This window comes from Oncorhynchus kisutch, linkage group LG21, assembly GCF_002021735.2.
Source record: "Oncorhynchus kisutch isolate 150728-3 linkage group LG21, Okis_V2, whole genome shotgun sequence".
Lineage (NCBI taxonomy): Eukaryota > Metazoa > Chordata > Actinopteri > Salmoniformes > Salmonidae > Oncorhynchus > Oncorhynchus kisutch.
This window is the reverse complement of record NC_034194.2, coordinates 11,603,129-11,624,782: the sequence shown is the minus strand read 5'-3', so window position 1 is coordinate 11,624,782 and position 21,654 is coordinate 11,603,129. Positions and strand designations below refer to the sequence as shown.

At 42.0% G+C, this 21,654-nt stretch overlaps 1 protein-coding gene and 1 long non-coding RNA gene across 2 annotated transcripts in view; both read left to right on the top strand.

Annotated features, from left to right (window-relative positions):
- cnksr3 (cnksr family member 3) overlaps positions 1 to 4,086 on the top strand; it is a 43,982-nt gene extending 39,896 nt beyond the window's left edge. Inside the window, exon 13 of the mRNA XM_020455394.2 lies at positions 1,813 to 4,086. Coding sequence (XP_020310983.1) covers positions 1,813 to 2,135 — 323 coding nt within the window. The 3' untranslated portion in view covers positions 2,136 to 4,086. The remainder of the gene's footprint in view (positions 1 to 1,812) is intronic.
- Positions 4,087 to 9,438: 5,352 nt separating this feature from the next.
- LOC109866629 (uncharacterized) lies at positions 9,439 to 15,277 on the top strand. The gene is made up of 5 exons (XR_004204709.1): positions 9,439 to 9,531; positions 9,771 to 9,955; positions 13,571 to 13,773; positions 14,002 to 14,171; positions 14,533 to 15,277. It is a non-coding gene; the product is annotated as an uncharacterized LOC109866629 (long non-coding RNA).
- Positions 15,278 to 21,654: the final 6,377 nt, after the last annotated feature.

Here is a 21,654-nt window from a genome sequence, read left to right as displayed (position 1 = left end):
CAGGTTCAGGAATGGCTGAAAATGCATAGCAATGATCTAAAATTGACCCTAGAAATAGTACTGTTAGGAGATCTGGACAGACCGGGTCAGTCAATTACTAATATACTGTACTAATACTCTAAGTAAAACTATTTATCTTCAACTCACAATCTGTGGATTCTATTCAATTAGATTGTACGTTAAACATCACAGCATAGTTGAAAGATATGTGTTGCTAGAGATATTTTTTTTAGAGATAGTTTTTTTAAAAATTAAACATTTATTAGCACGCCATCATTTTAGCACGCCATCAGTGAGGCTCAAGCCTATGATCTTCTGTTCTCTATCACATGGAATTAATCCCCTGCGCCACAAGGATGGAGCTATCATGCCGTGTTTTTTAAAACTCATACAAAGCTGTACATTTTAGTCTATTCAAATAGACCCAATTTCAAAGTGAACAAGCATTCATTAAGCTCAAGTCTGGCCAATTAGTGTGTGCTGCCAACACACCTGAACACACTTAACAGAATAGGGTTTTGTTGGCGCTGAGAACTGAATGTATGTGTTTTTAAATAACATTCTTAGATGTTTTCTTGTTTTTTTTTATGGAAAGTTTTCTTAATGTTCTGAGAACATGACTTTAAATAGAACCAGAAAACTTTATGCTTAAAAACTGAAATTCCCACAGAGAACATTGTTTCTTAACGTTCTATGAACTTTCTGGGAACATGACTTCCACTTGAACCATGGGGAAACCTGTATAAAACGTTATGCTGAAGTACTGAAATTCCCACAGAGAACATTGTTTCTTAATAACGTTCTCTGAACTTTCTGGGAACATGACTTCTACTTGAACCATGGGGAAACCTGAATAAAACGTTATGCTGAAGTACTGAAATTTCCACAGAGAACATTGTTTCTTAATAACGTTCTCTGAACTTTCTGGGAACATGACTTCTACTTGAACCATGGGGAAACCTGAATAAAACGTTATGCTGAAGTACTGAAATTTCCACAGAGAACATTGTTTCTTAATAACGTTCTCTGAACTTTCTGGGAACATGACTTCTACTTGAACCATGGGGAAACCTGTATAAAACGTTATGCTTAAATACTGAAATTACCACAGAGAACATTGTTTCTTAATAACGTTCTCTGAACTTTCTGGGAACATGACTTCTACTTGAACCATGGGGAAACCTGTATAAAATGTTATGCTGAAGTACTGAAATTCCCACAGAAGAACGTTGTTTCTTAACATTCTCTGAACAATTTGAGAAAATTACTTTAAAATAGAATCCTGAGGAAACCATTAGGAAACGTTATGCTGAAGTATTGAAATCCCCACCTTAGAAACATATGCTTCTCAGAATGTTATGTGCTAGCTGGGTATCCTGCACCATTCCCAGAACATTGTGGGAAGGTTGCATGCAAAATAACCATAGGACAACCACACTCTCATCAACGTCTAACAAACATATGGCTCTCAGAACGTTATGTGCTAGCTCTGAGGGTATCGTTTGGGACGGAACCTAACTGAGGCTAATCTACTGTTATCAGAATGGCCATTTCACAGGCTTATTTACTCTGCAGAACAAACTGAGGCCGGCTCGGACTGCGTGCCTCGAATTCTTAAGTCGTTGTTCATTAACTTTAGGGTAAGCTCCAGCATAACCACAGTTGATTTTGGCCTCAACTCCTTCTTAGACTGACTTAACCTTGAACAGAGAGGGTTTGGCAGGTGTTGTGTAAGTGCTGATGTAAAAAGGGCTTTATTAAATCCATTTGAATAATTGATTGAGATGCCTGTCTGTCTGTTTACCCCTACAGTAGAGGACATCCTCCACAGATACCTGAGTAACGAGCGGATCGCCACCATCTCTGAGGAGGCCCCGTACTTTCCCCTACCCTACAGACCCCTGGAGGGACGGTCTGGCCAGCTGATCCATGGCGTCGACCACATTAGGGGCTCCCAGTGCTTCATCAATGCTGACCTGCACAACAGCACCACCATCCCATACCGGGAGGCATCATCCAAAAATTCCCCAGCTACGACTGTGATCCCTGCTGCTGCTACTCCCAAACATCCTCCTTCGGAACCCACTTCGATCCTGGGGGGCTGGCTAGCCCGCCTCAGGCTGCTGAGTCATTGACGAGTGCCTCGACCCAGTGGAACATGTGCCTTTACCTTGCTATCATCGAATAATGGTCTGGCTACTCTACTCAGTATTCCGACTTACACGTACCAAACCTGGAACGTTCTGTTGGAACTTGGAGCGCTAAGCAGCCTTTGGAAGCTCTGACGGAAGGTCTTGCTTAATTTCAACACCACATAATGTAGTGGTAGACCATTTGGTTGGATCTCTTGCTACATTTGAGCTCCTCGGGGTGACACATTTTTCGTTTAGATTCAAAATGCTGACAGATTCTGACAGTGTTGCATCTTTTGTGGAGGGATTTTAAAAAATGCCAAGTATAAAGAAGTATTATAGAAAACAGTGGAGCTTCTGTTTCTGCTCATTCTCCTTATCATGAGAAGGATTATAATTCAGGTTTAGGAAACGTTTGCCTTGCTTCTGTAGGTGAACTCTCCTATGTGTAAACTGTTAAGTTATTTAGTTTGTGTCTGTCTAGAGACTTCTTGTAAATATGTTTAGATCTTTTTCAGAAGTTGATTTGATTTCAGTTGGAAGTTGATATAGATACAATGCCTATCATTTTTATTGGAGCTAGTGTGCTTCTCTCTTCATAGTGTTCCATGTTATTATGCGCTGGAAATGACTGCCAGAGTTGGCCTATTTTTAAGCTACCGTGTGTCCAGTGCTGTAACAAAACGTGTCAGTGTGTGTGTGTGTGTGTGTGTGTGTGTGTGTGTGTGTGTGTGTGTGTGTGTGTGTGTGTGTGTGTGTGTGTATGAGTGAGCGAGCGTCCGTGAGTGTCCGTGCGTGTGTGTGTGAGAGTGAGTGAGCGTCCGTGCGTGTGTGTGTGTGTGTGTGTGTGAGTGAGCGTCCGTGCGTGTGTGTGAGTGAGCGTCCGTGCGTGTGTGTGTGAGTGAGCGTCAGTGCGTGTGTGTGTGTGTGTGTGTGAATGAGTGAGCGTCCATGTGTGTGTGTGAGTGAGCGTCCGTGCGTGTGTGTGTGTGTGAGCGTCAGTACGTGTGTGTGTGTGAGTGAGCGCCCGTGCGTGTGTGTGTGTGTGTGTGTGAGTGAGCGTCCGTGCGTGCGTGTGTGCGTGTGCGTGTGTGTGTGTGTGTGAGTGTGTGAGCGTCCGTGTGTGTGTGTGTGTGTGTGTGTGAGAGTGAGTGAGCGTCAGTGCGTGCATATTTTTGTGAAGTTCAGGTAACATTTTTTTTTTAAACGTGTAACTACTTTATCTCACTAACTGGTCCTCAATAAAGCTGGTGTGACCATTGATGTGTTTTAACACGTACAGGGGGCACTGTTTTGAAGCCACCGCACCTCCATCTTGGCATTCCTCCTCCTTTGTAAAAAAAATATTTAGGAAGATATGGAAATGCATTTATTAATGTCTACATTTCTTTTTTACCACATTTATTATATTACCGACACCTTAATGCAGACGTCTAAATTATATTATAGGAGCTAAACATAGAAATAAAACATTGAAACATTGTATTTTTTTATACTTAATTAAATACAGTGCCTTGGTCCTTGAAACCTTTAATTGCAATACTGTAGAATTCCGCCAATTCCTATAGAGGACTGCGCCTACTGGGGAGTGCCAATATGGCTGAATGGTGGCTTCAAAGACTCTCAATAGCCAATACATAGACAACTCAATCCAGGGTTTATATACATCATTGGGTGGGACTCACTGTGAAACCATAACATGATGTCATGACCAGGAAGACAGTGCCTTAGCAAGAGTAACCATACATACTTAACATATGGAAGAGCTGTGAAGCTTGTCTTAAAGGAGGAAATCAGTGTGGTAATTCCAATAAATGGGTCTCTTTAATATATTTCTGCACCATAGGACAAGTTTTACGCATAAATGTCTAGCAACTCACAAGACTTTGGAAGTGCTTTGCAATATGAATACCTCTGTAATAGTTTCAAAACTATAATAAAAACGTGCAATTCACTTTTGGTTGCGTCTTTTCTGTTTGTTCTTTCTTCTCAACAATAATTAGAAAAAGTCATTTTTGAAGTTCTGCAATTATTCTATAATTATCACAATTATCATAGAGTTTGTTGTCGGTTAAAGCTCTGACACTGTTTGATCACAGAAAGGACTATACACGGTATTTCACAATCAGTCTGGAACAGTGCCTGGGCTTGTTTTTGATGGTAAAATATATATATACAGTGCATACGGAAGTATTCAGACCCCTTGACTTTTTCCTCATTTTGTAACGTCACAGTCTTATTCTAAAATGGAAGAAAAAAAATGTTTAGCTCATCAATCTTCACACAATAACCCATAAACTTGAGACATCTGTGGCATTGTGTTGTGTGACAAAACTGCGCATTTTAGAATGGCCTTTTATTGTCCCCAGCACAAGGTGCACTTGTGTAATGATCATGCTGTTTAATCAGCTTCTTGAAATGCCACACCTGTCAGGTGGATGGATTATCTTGGCAAATGAGAAATGCTCACTAACAAGGATGTAAACAAATTTGTGCAAAAACAATTGCATATGGAAAATGTCTGGGATCTTCTATTTCAGCTCATGAACCATGGGAGCAACACTTTACATGTTGCGTTTAGATTTTTTATCAGTATATTCCGGACTCTGACATTGCTTTGTTTTCTATTGATAGGTATACTGCACGGTTGGAGCTAGAAACATAAGCATTTCGCTGCACCTGCGATAACATCTGCAAAATATGTGTACGCAACCAATAAAATTGGACTCGAATTTGACAGCAACAGCTAAGACACAGACAGCAAACAGACACGACACAGAAGAGGGCAGATGGAGAGAGAACAGAGGCGGGTTGAGCACACACAGTAGACCATCACGTCAAGCTGCTCCATAGATTATAATGAGTTGTATTTATTTGCACAATTTATAAGAGGTGAAATACAGAGAGTGGAAAAGTAAAACATGGTTTACAAAGCATTTGCATTTCCAGGACGGGATGAGAGATGAGGGTAGACAAGAGGAAGTAAAATATAATACCAAGAGACAGCAACGGAAGAGCAGTGGTGGAAAAAGTATCAAACTGGCATACTTGAGTAAAAGTAAAGATACCTTAATAGAAAATGACTCAAGTAAAAGTCAAAGTCACCAAGTAAAATTCTACTTGTCTAAAGGTCTAAAAGTATTTGGTTTAAAATATACTTAAGTATCAAAAGTTAAAGTAAAAGTATAATTCATTTAAAATTCCTTATATTAAGCATACAAGATTGCACCATTTTCTTGTTTTTTTTAAATTTACGGAAAGCCAGGGGCACGCTCCAACATTCAGATATAATTTACAAACAAAGCATGTGTGTTTAGTGAGTCCTCCAGATCAGAGGCAGTAGGGTTGACCAGGTAACTACGTGAATTGGACTTTTCCTGTCCTGCAAAGCATTCAAAATATAACGAGTACTTTTGGGTGTCAAGTGTATGGAGTAAAAAGTACAATGTTTTCTTTAGGAATGTAGTGAAATAAAAGTATAAAATATAAATGGTAAAGTAAAGTACAGATACCCCAAAAAACAACTTAAGTGATACTTTAAAGTATTTTTACTTAAGTACTTTACACCACTGCAGAAGAGATACAACAACAGATGACACAGAGGAAACGATGGAGAGAGGCAGAGGAGGGGTGAGCACACACTAGACTGTATCACCTGTTGGATTCTGGCTTGACATATACTTATTCATGTTACCATACTAGAACTTATTGATTACATGTATAAGAAATGTATATGTTGTTGTCAATGAAGGGTGAATAGGAACTTTGTGTATAGAAAGTTTCTGGGTGAGATAGGGGGACATTCCAAAAATGTATATCCTGTTCAAACTTGTTATTGCTGAATATTAATATGAATAATATAAAGAAGGAGGCAAAGAGGAACAGTCTAGTTTCAGTTCCTGATCATTCAGGCCAGTTGCTGTGGAACTGGGACCATGAGAGATGTGGAACTCAACTTCGAGATAAGGTCAACAGTTGAAGAGAGAAGACACTAGGGGCCTATAGGGGCCCACCCCGAAGACCATCTGACTACAGTCCTATCCCAGACGCACACACTTCCACACCCATGAGGGTCCGAGACTTAGGCAGGGCCATGACACTACCGGTGAGAGGAACCGACTGAGTTTCTGCCTAACAACAGAGAAGGATTGTTTATCTAAGACATACTGTACAAGGAGGTGACTCATGGTCGGAGGGTATAAATATGTGCTTTTGTGACTTGTATGTTGTGGTCACAGCTGAAGCACCCAGTCGGTTGAATAAACTTGGTTCAAGCTTTTTCTCGTTGTTCGTTTGAGCTGCTCTATGGATTATAATTACTGCACAGTAATTGTGTGTGTGTGTGTGTGTGTGTGTGTGTGTGTGTGTGTGTGTGTGTGTGTGTGTGTGTGTGTGTGTGTGTGTGTGTGTGTGTGTGTGTGTGTGTGTGTGTGAAGTAGTTGAGTGGTTTTTGGCAATATACTGTAGATGTATGTGTTCCAGAGTAGAGAGTGTTCCGGAGTGCAGAGAACTACAGTAACTACTGTAATTGAGTACTGGCAGTGTCTGCTGTGGCAGATGGGAAGGTTATCGGTATCTAATCTCTCAATGTTCGAATCTTTCAATGGTCATCTCAAAGTGTACCAAATTCATGGCTTTAGCTGTTGAAATACTTTTTTGGGGCTTTGGGCTAAGCCCCCAATATTTTCAAATCCTAGAAATGCCCCTGGTCTGGAATCAAGGATTTAGGCTTACTAACTCACTGTTATACACTACGCAGGTCAGACAGGCAGCCCACAACTGGAAAGGGGTTACATTTCAAAATGGAGCACAAATCCCAGATAAAGTATATTTTGAGAGGAATGCATGTAATGTAGTGTGATCATATACCTGAAGAGTAAGGCCTGTGTGTTTCAACCTGCATTAATTTGATTCTTATGTCCCTAGTAGCCTACCGGCAGTATGCAGACTTTAAGAACTACGGCGACACCCAGTGGCTGATGACAAAACAGCAACTGAGGAATTTTGAACCAAATACAAGATTAAGAAAAATATTTGATTGAATTTATGGAGTTGCATTTTATACATAAATCACATACAATTACTGATCAACTCCATAAGCTAAAAGGTAGCCTAGGCAGAGATAGTAGATTAGTGGGCTATATTTAAATACCTTCTCTGGTGATCGGGTTGTTAACATTGTTGAGCGGATGAGTGAAAAGCGGAAGGAGAACCATGCTGAAGTCAAAGAGAGGACATTAGATAAATCCCAACAGTTGGGTGGCAGACGAAACCGAATCTGACTAGAGTGAGTATAAATTACTTGGGGTGGCCGGTGTGATGAAGACGGCCTAAGTCGAGCCTCGATGTCCCAATGATGATAAAGAAGATTCTGGTGGGAGTGGGAGTGAAATTCTTGGAGAGAACGGATCCTTGCCTTTTGGCTGATCCATATGTGTTGTCAGGTTGGGTGGAGTGGAGGAGATGTTGGGGACTGTTGGGTCGGTGAAAGTGACTCAAAGTGGACTTGTGATGATTGTTTTGTGATTATGCAGTTCAGGACCATGCGACTAGGAACAAGATCTGTGACTTACTTTACTCTCCGGAGCAGGGTGTTATTGAAAGTAGTGATAACTGGGCTGGCATTGAGTGTTGAGGAGGATCAACTGAAAATGGTTCCCAATCAGAGACAACGACAGACAGCTGCCTCTAATTGAGAACCAATCTAGGCAACCATAGACATACAAAACTACCTAGAAAGGAAACATGTTTATGGGGCCATAAACATACAAAACCCCTAGACCAGCCAAACACATAAATCCCCCATGTCACACCCTGACCTAACCAAAATATTAAAGAAAACAAAGATAACTAAGGCCAGGGCGTGACAGGAATGTAAGTTACAGAAAATAGATGTTGTGGTGGCAGCTGCAGAGAAGTACATGGGATTATGAGATTTTACTGCAGAAGAGTTACAGGGGGTGTTGAATGGTAGTGTCCCGTCTCCAAGCCGTTGGTCTGGTGTAGGATTAGATAGGGATAAAATAGTGGAATGGTTAATAGGTGGCAGGGTATTTATTTTCCTTTTGTATTTTTTGTATTATATCTAAATAACACACTGTGTTCATATTCAATGACCCCCTGTCACAAATCTAGGCTCAAATGAAGGTATCTTCATTTTCTTATGAGTAAAGGTATTTTCAATCTGTAGCCCCTTCAAACTCATCTCTGGACCTCGAAGCCAGTTCCGCAGCATTTCTTCATTGTTCTCCTCTTACCAGGGACTGATTTAGACATGGAACACCAGGTGTACAATTAGTTATCAGGTAGAACAGAACCAGAAGGCTCCGGACCTCGTAGGGTAGGAGTTGAATTAACCTGCGTTAGCCTAACGCACGTAGAGCTGTGTCTAAAACGGTGTTTCCCAACTCCGGTGCTTGACTACCGCCAACAGCACTTTTTTTTTTGTAGGGTAAAAACACCTGATTCAACTTGTCAAGGGCTTGATGATTAGTTGACAAGTAGAATCACGTGGTGCTTGTCCAGTGCCACAACAAAAACATGTACTGTTGTTTTGTGAAAAGTAATGTAAAATTGCTTATAATACTCACTACAAACTGTTATTTTTGGAAGAAAAATTTAATAAAAATCAACAACAAATCGCAGACCACCTGTAGTACACCTGGTTGAAAACCACTGCCTAGAATGTAGCCTTCACTTGATCTCTTGCATGTAACTTATTTTGATTAACCTCAAATACACTGAATAAACCAAACATTAAGAACACCTTCCTAATATTGAGTTGCACCCCCCCCCCCCCCCACCAGCCTCACTGGGGCATGGACTCTACAAGGTGTCAAGGGTTGGAGACAACATTCCAATGCTTCCCAAAGTTGGCTGGATGTCCTTTGGGTGGTGGACCATTCTTGATACACACAGGAAACTGTTGAGTGTGAGAAACCCAGCAGCATTGCCGTTCTTGACACAAACTGGTGCGTCTCATTTAAATTCATATGTGTTAAATGGAATAGTAACTGAACTCTGGACACTGACTGTAGGCCTATAACCTCTCACATGTAGTCTAATATCATATTAACTTCTGCAGAATTATGCATTTCTTGCAGTGAAATTCTACAACAAATGTTAATTTTGTCTTGGGAACAGGAGTGGAGAAATAGGATTTCTTTCTTTCAGCATCTCTTGAGAAAATGTGAATGTGTGTGTAATGTGTTGTCTTTTACACTGTTACGCAAGTATACAGAATTGCTCTTTATTTGCAGCCCGTTGTCATTCCGAGAGTCTGTATGAACTGTTGTGACTAATGCCTACAGATTTAGGACGCTGCTGTTTGTTCTCCTGTGCATCTCTCCTCCCTGGATCAAGCTCTCCTGCCACTTAACCTTCAGGACAGAGTTTGGAGGTGAAATGGAGGCCGGATCAAACCTTCTCAGCGTTTTTTCCCTATTTAATTAATAGAATAAACGTTTGTACTAAAAAACAACGCGCTACTTTATCTAGACGGTCAATTGTTTTATCTCAACTAAAGGTCTGGATGACATAGTCACAAGCTTTCAATTCATTAATGCCTTAACGAGGAGGGACATGGAGTTTTGTCCCTCCTGTCTGTTCCATTGCTAATGTTGCTGAGCCTGTCTGCAGGGACCATACCTGTAGGGGATGCAGCAAGGAGCCAGCGCAGGCTGTCTGTGAAGGAGCTGGGTCAGGTCGACTGCCAGGACTGGCTCTACAGGAAGAAGGAGCGCAAGGGCTTCTTGGGAAACAAATGGAAGAAGTACTGGTTTGTTCTGAAGATGACCTCCCTTCACTGGTATACCTATCAGATGGTGAGTTGTGTTATGTCATTGAGTGTTGGGGCTGAGTCAGTAGACATTTTATTAACTAAATTTCAGTGCTTTAGTTTAGGGGATACAGAAATGTACGCCCTTATTGACAGTCATGGCAGACAAAATAATTGGATGAGAATGGCTTGTGTATTATTCAAAGCTTTAAACGGTAATGTGTACTATTCTCCCAGGCAATGTTTTTCCAACCAAGCATTCACTTGTCTTGTCACAACATATAATCCTCATGCTGAGAAAGCAGAAGGACACATCAACACGTCAGACTTTGCTGTCGACCTAGCGACAGAGTGCAAAGAAGAAGCACTAAGGTTTTTCTGTGCATGGCGATGATCTCATTTAAAGTTTCCATTTGGCCAGTAGGAAAACAGAGTGGTGTGGGGTTAACCACAGTCTTCTTGGTCTGGGTTTGGCTTTTTGTACATTGTTTGAATGCATGGTTCTATCAAAGAAACACACATACTCTTCTCCTCGTTGTGGGAATGCATGGTTCTATCAAAGAAACACACATACTCTTCTCCTCATGTACAGTTGAAGTCAGAAGTTTACATACACTTAGGTTGGAGTCATTAAAACTCGTTTTTCAACCACTCCACAAATTTCTTGTTAACAAACCATAGTTTTGGCAAGTCGGTCAGGACATCTACTTTGTGCATGACACAAGTAATTTTTGCAACAATTGTTTACAGACATATTATTTCACTTATAATTCACTGTATCACAATTCCAGTGAGTCAGAAGTTTACAAACACTAAGTTGACTGTGCCTTTAAACAGCTTGGAAAATTCCAGAAAATTATAGGCTAATTGATAGGCTAATTGACAGCATTTGAGTCAATTGGAGGTGTACCTGTGGATGTATTTCAAGGCCTACCTTCAAACTCAGTGCCTCTTTGCTTGACATCATGGGAAAATCAAAAGAAATCAGCCAAGACATTTGTAGACCTCCACAAGTCTGGTTCATCCTTGGGAGCAATTTCCAAACGCCTGAAGGTACCACATTCACCTGTACAAACAATAGTACGCAAGTATAAACACCATGGGACCATGCAGCCGTCATACCGCTCAGGAAGGAGAAGCGTTCTGTCTCCTAGAGATGAACATACTTTGGTCGAAGAAGCCGAAGAACACCATCCCAACCGTGAAGCACGGGGGTGACAGCATCATGTTGTGGGGGTGCTTTGCTGCAGGAGGGACTGGTGCACTTCACAATATAGATGGCATCATGGGGAAGGACAATTAGGTGGATATATTGAAGCAACATCTCAAGACATCAGTCAGGAAGTTAAAGCTTGGTCGCAAATGGGTTTTCCAAACGGACAATGACCCCAAGCATATTTCCAAAGTTGTGGCAAAATGGCTTAAGGACAACAAAGTCAAGGTATTGGAGTGGCCATCACAAAGCCCTGACCTTATTCCCATAGAAAATTTGTGGGCAGAACTGAAAAAGCATGTGTAAACAAGGAGGCCTACAAACCTGACTCAGTTACACCAGCTCTGTCAGGAGGAATGGGCCAAAATTCACCCAACTTATGGTGGGAAGCTTGTGGAAGGCTACCCAAAATGTTTGACCCAAGTTAAACAATTTAAAGGCAATGCTACCAAATACTAATTAACTGTATGTAAACTTATGACCAACTGGGAATGTGATGAAAGAAATAAAAGCTGAAATAAATCATTCTCTCTACTATTATTCTGACATTTCACTTTCTTAAAATAAAGTGGTGATCCTAACTGACCTAAGACAGGGAATTTTTACTAGGAATTGTGAAATACTGAGTTTAAAATGTATTTGGCTAAGGTGTATGAAAACTTCAGACTTCAACTATGTATTATTCTTATTTTGCCTTTAAGTAGATAGGTTAATTTCTTGGCCATGTAATGGTAAAAGTGAGATGCATTTTTTTTTATCACAGGCATGACTTCCAACACATAAGAGTCATGACTTCCTCACAGTAAGAGTCAGCTGAAAGCTTCCCCTCTGCACAGCACACTTCCCAGGTTGCAGGGAATTGCTGGGCTTTTGCACACGTCAAAATCAAATGTAGAGTACAGTAAGCTTCTCTTACTGTCTAATATCTGTCCAGTATATTTCAAATGGTGGTGTGTATTATCACACTTGGCCTGTATAATCTTGTTTCCTCTGTAAGTTATCATTGCTTTTGAAGATATACATGCAGAACGCATTCAATAACTGCTGGTCTGTTGTTGACCCCCTTTTTGTGGTTTCGCTAAGGTTTCAGTTAAAAGACTTGGCATACCACTAAGAAAACACATGACATAGCGTACTATTTGTTGATCTGACAGCCATGTTGAGTCGTACCTGGCCCCTTCCATTTCCTTGAAGGTTGTGACGCTTTACTTCGCCACTGAGAGTCTGAAGGAGATGAACAAGTGAGTGTAAAAGAGGTGGCGAGAGAAGAAAGGAGGGAAGTGGATGCAGGCTGGGAGGTCGTAGTTTACTTATGCAATGCTGAGGTCAAAAGGCACAGTCCACTGGTAGAGGATGTGGGCAGATACTGTGAAAATAAGAGCTGGATTTGTGTGAACACTACGGTCCTACTGTTCACATGGTGTGAAGGCTGCATGTTATTGGTTATTGTTATTGGTTGCATGCTATTGTTATTGTATGTTATCTGAGTTAAACTTGGTCTCATGGGGCCATATTACAATTTCCCTTAGTTGGCCATCATGATATCTGACATCTGACTAGTTAAATAAAGGTTAAATAAATGTTTTAAATGATCTGGAAGCTACATAAAACATTGTACGTACCGGTTTGGTATTAGGGTTTTTAAGGCAGGGCTTCTCCATGTTACAGCTGGCTGCTCCTGCTACACTGAATGAGTTGTCAGAGAAGAACACCAGAGGTCGTAGTCTCTCAAGAGAGACAGTTAACCCACTGTTCCAGTTCATCTGGATCGTTCATTTCATTTTCGAAGGATTTTTCCCAGTGTTATTGATGAGGATAGACCGAAATGAGCTGGGAGATGGAGGGAACATAGTGTGATGACTGGTGAGGCCGGGGATCGCATATGTGCTGAGGTTGACGGCCTTAACCGCTCGACCAACCTCAGGCGTTACATAGATCTTTCTAACAAATTACTCTAACAAATTGGGGGGGGCAGGTCGCCTAGTGGTTAGAGCGTTGGACTAATAACTGAAAGGTTGCAAGATCAAATCCTCAAGCTGACAAGGTACAAATCTGTTGTTCTGAACAAGGCAGTTAACCCACTGTTCCTAGGCTGTCATTGGAAATAAGAATGTGCTCTTAACTGAGTTGCCTAGTTTAAAAAAAAACTGTCATTTCTGTGGACCGCTGTGTGTGAGGCAAGTGACCAAGAAGAGGTCAAGTCACTGGAGACAATCTGAGCAGCTGACCAAAGACTGTGTTAATGCGAGTTCTCTTTGCCCCATTCAACTACTTGTTGACACATGCTGATTTTCAAGCGCTGATGCTAATGTTTGCTAGTTGGAGTGGGATATCTTTAGACAATAAGTACACTCAGACTCCATGTCTGTTGTTTTAAATGAAACAACGAGAGCCTCATGTTAGCCCAGTGTTGAATGTTGTGTTTCTGCACCATTTATGCCCACCCAGGGATGTGTATCCCTGCCTCGCTCCACCTCCTCCCCCTGTCACTCCACTGTCCCTGTGTCTGCCCCTACCAGCATTATGACGTCAGAGAGCATTGAGTTCATCTGGCTGGATGCCCCTTCTCCGGAGAGGGCAGTGGGCAGGTCCTCCCCTCAGAGAGGAAGAGGAAGATGGATTGGGGGCTGAGGCCCGGGGTGTAAAGGAGGGTGAGCTGTGTTAGCTTTTCTGTATCGACACCCAACATCATCCCCTGACTATACTGGATTGGCACCCAAGATGACGTAGCAGCCTAGTTAACACCCACACATCTATACGGAGTGTTCTTATGAAATAATAATAAGAGTTGCCGGACTTGTTTTGAATGATAACATATGTGAATGACAGCACAATTTCAGTGCCAAATCTTGATTTATTATACTTCTTGTGATTTTTAGAGGGCGCATCTGATGAGATGGAGGCACTGTACGTCAATCTAAAGCAGGACAGACTATCGCCAACTGGAGAACTGACGAGGGACTTCAGAGGGTCATTCATGCGATGCTGCAGAAATGACAAAGTCAATGAGAAGCTGGATCTGGTCAGGACCCTCAACAGCATTTTATCGGTGAGTCCACGCTTTGATGATGTCACCTTTCTGGTCACTACAGTATATAACAGGGTCATGTTCTCCAGGGCAAACCATAGAAAAACTATTTGCAACTGGAAACGTAAATAACCATTTCTCATTGGATAAGTTCAGGTAGTAGCTCCCTGATTTCACTCATTTTCAGTGTGTTTTCTCCCTGCTGGGCACAATCCTGATCAGTTACGTAGCTTGTCAATTCACAATCTAAATGGGAGTATATACCAAACTATGAATATAGAAAGTTGAGTCTGCTTATGTTATTCATTTTTATTCATGGGCTACAGTATCATGCCATCATTTTTCAACTCTGTAGGTGTCACCTGTGGTATCTGTTTCACAGGCAAAATAAGCAGACCTGTTGACTATAGAACACGTGCTGGCCATGCTCACTGCACGGAGGGATCGACTGCAGGAGATCATTCACCACAAGAAAAGCCCACCAGGTGGCAGCAGAGAGCTGTTTTTCCCTTTCAGAGCGCAATGGAGGGATCAGGGTCCATATGTGTCAAGCAAGCAGGAGTGCTTTCATGGACAGGGACCTGATCCTAGATCAGCACCCTCTGAGACGCTTTGTGAACACAGCCCAGATGCTTTTCTTCAGGCAGATGCAAAGATACTGTAGCTTATTTACAATACATACGTATAGTTGAAGGTGAGAAAAAATGAAGTTGTATTCATTTTATTGAGGATATTCCTGAAAATTAGCTTTGGGTATTCCCAGGCTTTCTTGTAAAAAATGGTTATACATGTTTGATTCAATGTTATGATTTTAAGAATGTATTTTTTTATGCAGTGCCACGCAGAGATTATGGAAATATGATGCTCCGTGCTAATAATAGGACATATTTATTCTGTCTGATATTCGACTAACTCACAAATGAGTGCTAGATAACAGGGTCCATAAAGTACACCATGTTATACTATTTTTCCCCCACTGTTGTTACACTGAAATAAGGGCTGTTCATTCAAGGTGCACGCACACCTATTTAAGTACACACCTAGTTCAATTACTGTAGCAAAGGAAGCAATGGCCTGAGCTAATGTTATCTGGACAATACTATCTTTATTTAAGTAGGCAAGTCAGTTAAGAAGAAATTCTTATTTACAATCACAGCCTAGGAACAGTGGGTTAACTGGTCTAGGAACAGTGGGTTAACTGGTCTAGCAACAGTGGGTTAACTGGTCTAGGAACAGTGGGTTAACTGGTCTAGGAACAGTGGGTTAACTGGTCTAGGAACAGTGGGTTAACTGGTCTAGGAACAGTGGGTTAACTGGTCTAGGAACAGTGGGTTAACTGGTCTAGGAACAGTGGGTTAACTGGCCTAGGAACAGTGGGTTAACTGGCCTAGGAACAGTGGGTTAACTGGCCTAGGAACAGTGGGTTAACTGGTCTAGGAACAGTGGGTTAACTGGCCTAGGAACAGTGGGTTAACTGCTTGTTCAGGGGCAGAATGGCAGATTTTTACCTTGTCAGCTCGGGGGGATTCGAGCTAGCAACCTTTCAGTTACTGGCCCAATGCTCTAACCACTAGGCTACCTGCCACCCCATAAAGAAATGACTGAGAATTAGCATTAATATGGAAGTAACTTGTCCTGTTTACATTTTGTACCACTCTATCAAGAATATGCAGTACAAAACAAGTCAGAGCTTTTGGAATGATGGATTGACTTATCTGTAGGTCACATGGCTCCAAATAGGACACTGTTGGTACCCATTACACCTGCTGGTATTTCTATACAGAAGCATTCGCACACTGAAATGAGTATTAAGGCATGCCATATGGGGTGACCGTGAAATGTTCCACGGATTGTAAAGAAACTGCATATAAATGCTGAAACCTCAATGTTCTGTGAATGAAGTTGACAGAAAGGAGCCTCGGAGATGCAGATGATATCTTTGGCCATCTGTTGCCGGCCCTTTGTGTCAAAGCACAAAGAAGGAGACTTTGCTGGCTGCCCTCCCTGTCAACCTCACCGCTTTAACACCAACTCATTTGAATGAGAATGAACGGGGGTGTTATTTCGTCTCTCTCCATTAGAGGTGTTATGCCTGATGGAGGGCCTGTCAGTCAACAACCAGTCGATCCTGGCTGTAGTCCTCGGGGGTAGGTAGAGAGAACTCACCTTGCAACTTTAATAAGGTGAACAGCATTTAAATGTGTTTACCAGGATGTTATCCCATGTGACTCCCCCCTCAGGGCCTAACACACTAGATATGTAACTGGGGTCAGATGGAAGGCAAAGGCAACAGAGAGGGAAGCCTGCTGCAGTGGACGTTTCTGGATGGCTACCTAATATAACGCTGTCGCGTGTTTATTATGTTTGATGACGAGGCTCTTCTCAAACCGACCACTGTAACTTGGAGTGGTTGTGTGGGTCTTGGGTACTGTAAGTGTGTACGAGCTTGAGCTGTGAAATCAATCGTGACGTTCTGAAGACATGGCACACGATGTCTAAATGGACAACAGAGAATGAGACTTAAAAAACATCAAGAGACATAATGGCAAACAATGTCAGAGTGCAGGTTTTCAACAAACATGTTAGAAACACCAACCACGTCTCCATCCACAGTTTTAACTCGGAAAATCATACAGTCTAAAAAAAACAACAGCTGTGAGGGGAACGAATAGTTTCTGTACAATTGTATAAACGCCAATAGATCAATTTGTTTGTTTTTGCGTCTGTAAAATCCAAGAGGATGAGGATGGTGGTGGAAACTCCTTTATGCGCAAATATTCATTTAATAACCATGTTATCGGGAATAAAACTTGGATTCACACGATGATATGGTGTGTGGTCCTCCCACTGCGACTTGGGAAACCACGGAGTTTATTAGGCTACGGTGAAATTATGATGAACTTCACAAGGGGGGGTGGTGAAAGTGCACGGTGAATCCTTTCCAAGAAATATCACAGGGCCTTATTCTGGTGACAAGATGATTGATGCTTGACTGCCATTTGACAAACAAACATATTCTCGCTGTTATCAATAATAATCTCATGTAGACTAGCCTACCAGCACAGCCTACTGCACTGCAGGCCTATCTGTGAGCGGTTGGCTAGAGCACGTGCTCCAAGACCAGAGCAAGCACATTTGCTATTGTTGGGGCCAGAGGAGTTAACACAGCCTATTCATATCCAACTATGGCACAGTTGCTTACAACTTGTAAAATGTAGTGGAGGCTGGTGGGATGAGCTGTAGGAGGACAGGCTCATTGTAATGGCTGGAATGGAATAAATGGAATGGTATCAAACCATACGGAAATGGTCTCAAAATGATTTAATCATGAGAGGATTTGGGTGCATGGCTGCCTGTTTCCAAAGCATTTATCTGCATGAATAGATTTAGAAATGTCCTGTGAATCCCTGGGCTATATACATACATATCTAGCAGACTCAGACCTTCTCCACTCACGTGTACAGAGAGCAATGTCAACAGCAACTTTAATGTTGTTCCATTCCTTAATCCATACCTGAGGTGCTCAGTCACACATACACACACACATGGGGCACATTAGATGAAGTTGAATTAACGACACACGGTTTCACCATCCAAGCAGACATTATTCTGTATCATGGTTGACAATCACAGCCGGATAACATGTCCTTTCCCTAGAGTTCTCGCATTATGTCAATATTATTGGCCTCTTTGGAATGAGTAAATAGCCTTGAACAATAAATGTAATGAAAATGAAATTATACACTGTGTGAGAGAGATGTGGGCCCAAGTAATCTACATAGCCATGATAATGTGAGAAAAACATCAGCTATTTGTATTGGCGGATCTGTCCATCCCAAAGAATGTCCTGTGTCAACATGAGGTTGGTGCAAGAAGGGCTATTCCTCTGTAGGTTATGTTCATGTATGTATTTTAGAAACAGATTCATCTCTTGACCTCTTATGTCCATAGTACCATCACTGTGTGAATTAAACTGATAATAAATACTATTCTCTAAATGATCTAATATTAGACTATCAGCGCCCTATTCACAAAGAGTCTCAGAAGTGTGGATCTAGGAACAGATTATATGGATGGGGGGACCTGATACTAGATCACCACCCCTACTCTGAAACGCTTTGTGAATATGGGCTCAGTTAGTCTTCTTTGAGTTGATTGAGAATCAGACTTGGAGTTGCTCAGATGACAATGGCACACATTGTCTGTGGATGTCTGGATGTAGAATGTCTGTGGTGTAGTCTTGTGCTCCGTGTAGGGTCAGACCAGCTATTTTGCTCACTCACTGAAATCCGCAGTGAAGGAGCAACAAAAGGATACTTAATCTTATGCCCTAGATGCATTGTTTACTACTTTGAACAACCTCAAAACAACAACAACAACATTCCAGACATCATGTTGTCACAGGAAATGGGATTTTCCTGGAAGACAATCTTGGAAGATGATTTGTCAGGCTGTGTTATGAGTTTCGACATGCCACACAGACACCCTTGGCACACAGGTGCCACACAGTATGTTCATCACATGATAAAGTCAACCATCTAGACGTGCTCATCCCAAAGTCCACAGCCTCACCCTTCCCTCGAGCTCAACCAACCAGTCTTGAATGCAAATGCAGATAATCACATGCAAATGCAGATAATCACATGCAAATGTATGAAAAACATCCATGAGGAAAAGCACGTCCCTTATCTCCCTAGCCTCCTTATCTCCCTAGCCTCCTTATCTCCCTAGCCTCCTTATCTCCCTAGCCTCCTTATCTCCCTAGCCTCCTGAGCTAAAATACAGTCCCCCCCCCCCCCCCCCCCCCCCCCCGGAGGGACCTCCTCAATCTGTCCTCATCCCCTCAGTCAATATCAACAGTGATGATGTTTCTGCCTAACTGGACACACAGGGTGTGTCCAAATAGCACCCTATTCCCTATATGGTGCACTACAAGTGACCAAAGCCCTATGGGTGCACTGCATAGTGAAAAGGGTGCAAATTGTTACGCACCCACAGGAATATTAATGTTGATTGTTCCTAAATGCTGACAGTGCTGCCGCCGGGCAGTCCAGATCCCCTGTGAGTCAAACAGGCTCCTCTCTCACCGGTTCTGTATCTTCACATCATTACATTTTCTCCTCCTTGTTGGGGCCCTTATGTCTGAATGCCCTGTGGCAATGATTCCATCGTGTGAGTGTTTGTCATGCCATTCAAACAAAGTTATGGTGCTAGACAGTTAGAAGCTGTACTCAGGTCTCTGTAGGGCGCATACAATAAAAGCAAAGCCAGCTCCAATGATAGCTAGACTGTAACAGGCCCTGTGGCTCACTGGGAAGCTATGTCCCGAAACAATACATGTGGCTGGGTGTGTGGATATGACAGCCTGAACAGGGATGAGGGGACCTTCCCTTAGGCTGGAAATGATTACATCCTTGACAATGACAACCGTGTTTGAAGGTAGAAAGACCAGAGTGGTGAACTGGATCCCAGCAAACACTAGATATAAGATGTCGCTTGATGTTTTAACTCGGGGTGGTTTATTTAAAACAGGGTCTACAGGGGCTGATGAACCAAGTCACAGTAGACAGTAAATGCAAATGCTCTATCCTTAGGGCTCTTATATTCTGTGGTGGGATTGGATGTCTAGTGCTGAGAAAGGATAGATGGGATCAGTGAGGATAAATAGCCCAATCATGAGTGAACCAATCCCACTCTGGCTGTGTCTCAATTGGCACCTTTGTCCCTATGGGCCCTGGTCAAAAGTAGGGCACTATATCAGGTGCCATTTGGAACACATCCTCTGCCTGGTTCCATGCCCAGCCCGTCACCTCTCACCACCACTTACCTTTCCCCGGGGGAACTCCACTGTAAATGGGAAACGTGAGCCCAGGTGGACAGCCACCCACAAGGTTTCATTTCACAGCCTAGCCTTGTGAACAGAGCGGTTAGTGAGGACTGGAGGGAGAAGAGAGGACAGGAGGCTGACACGATGCCAAGCAGGCAGGGAACAGATAGATGGAGTGTTGTGCCTCTGGGAAGATGGACATAGAAAAGGGTTCAAACATGACAACATTCACTTATACAGTATACTACCAATTTTTAAAAAACACATTACAACTTCCAGCCCTCTGTTTTGAGTCGTCAATCATGGGTCCATCTATTCCCTCACTCAGCTTGATGGAAAAAATCTTGTCATTAACTGGTGGAAATCAACTAAATGACCATCCAAAGTGTATACCCAGAATGGTTCTAGTTTCCTTATTTGTGTTGTTGAAGAGACTGCTGAGAGGAGCATGTCCTAATTTAGATCAGGCTTCTCTGGTTAACAGATTACAGAACATGACTTAATTTGTGTTTACAAGGCTAGTGTGGAATTCCCCGGCTTTTCTTAGTCAGGACCAAATGAATACATCCCAATGTAACACTTGAATTGATTTGGTAATTCAGGTCTAGGGTCCACTTGACTTGGTCAAGCTTAACATTACGGTGTCCTCAAATCCTTATTTACTGTGTAAATATTAAAGTATTTTTTATTTCACTAGGCAAGTCAGTTAAGAACAAATTCTTATTTACAATGACAGCCTACTGGGGAACAGTGGGTTTACTGCCTTGTTCAGGGGCTAAATGACAGATTTTTACCTTGTCAGAGGGGATTTGATCCAACAACCTATCAGTTAACGGCCTAGCGCTCTAACCACTAGGCTACCTAGACTACCTACTTTAGTTATGCCGTACCACTAACAGGCAGGAAAAGCCTAAGAAGAACACCAATGTACACTCATGTGCATCTCTCTTTTAAATGTAGGGAATATCTTGACATGCATAGTAACCTTTGGGTAAGAAAGAAAATTATAGGACCATGACCATTTATGGGAACAGGGATCCATACAACCTCTATTGTCTTGTAGAAGGATGAAGAATGAGGCATAGCATACTTGAATATGAGAAACTAGATGTTGTCAATGTTACAATTGTGAAAATGCATTATGTAATGACCTTGCTCTCTAGCTGTGTGACGAGATGCTTCTGTCCCGTCAGACCGACGGGGGGTGTGGTTTCCACCGATACAACTAGTTGAGGAAGCCTCCCCCGGTCCTTCAATGTATTGATGAGCATAATACTGTTGAATAATATGATCGGCTATACTGTTCATTGCTTCGACAACATTTAGATAGAGTTTTGTTGATTGGGACTTCAGCAAAGTGTTGTATCATTTGAATAATGTAAATGATTGAAGAAATGATGGAGTAACTGCAATGCTAAACAACCTACGGAACTACCCGTGCGATTAAAAACTGGTGAGCTGAACTATTGGTAAATCGGGATTTTATTGTCTCATCGTAGAAACATTTATCAGATAAAAATGTTATTGCCTCTCCAGAAAAATGTGTTTTCGGACACCATTTTTTATTTATTTATTTTATTTCACCTTTATTTAACCAGGTAGGCTAGTTGAGAACAAGTTCTCATTTGCAACTGCGACCTGGCCAAGATAAAGCATAGCAGTGTGAGCATACAACAA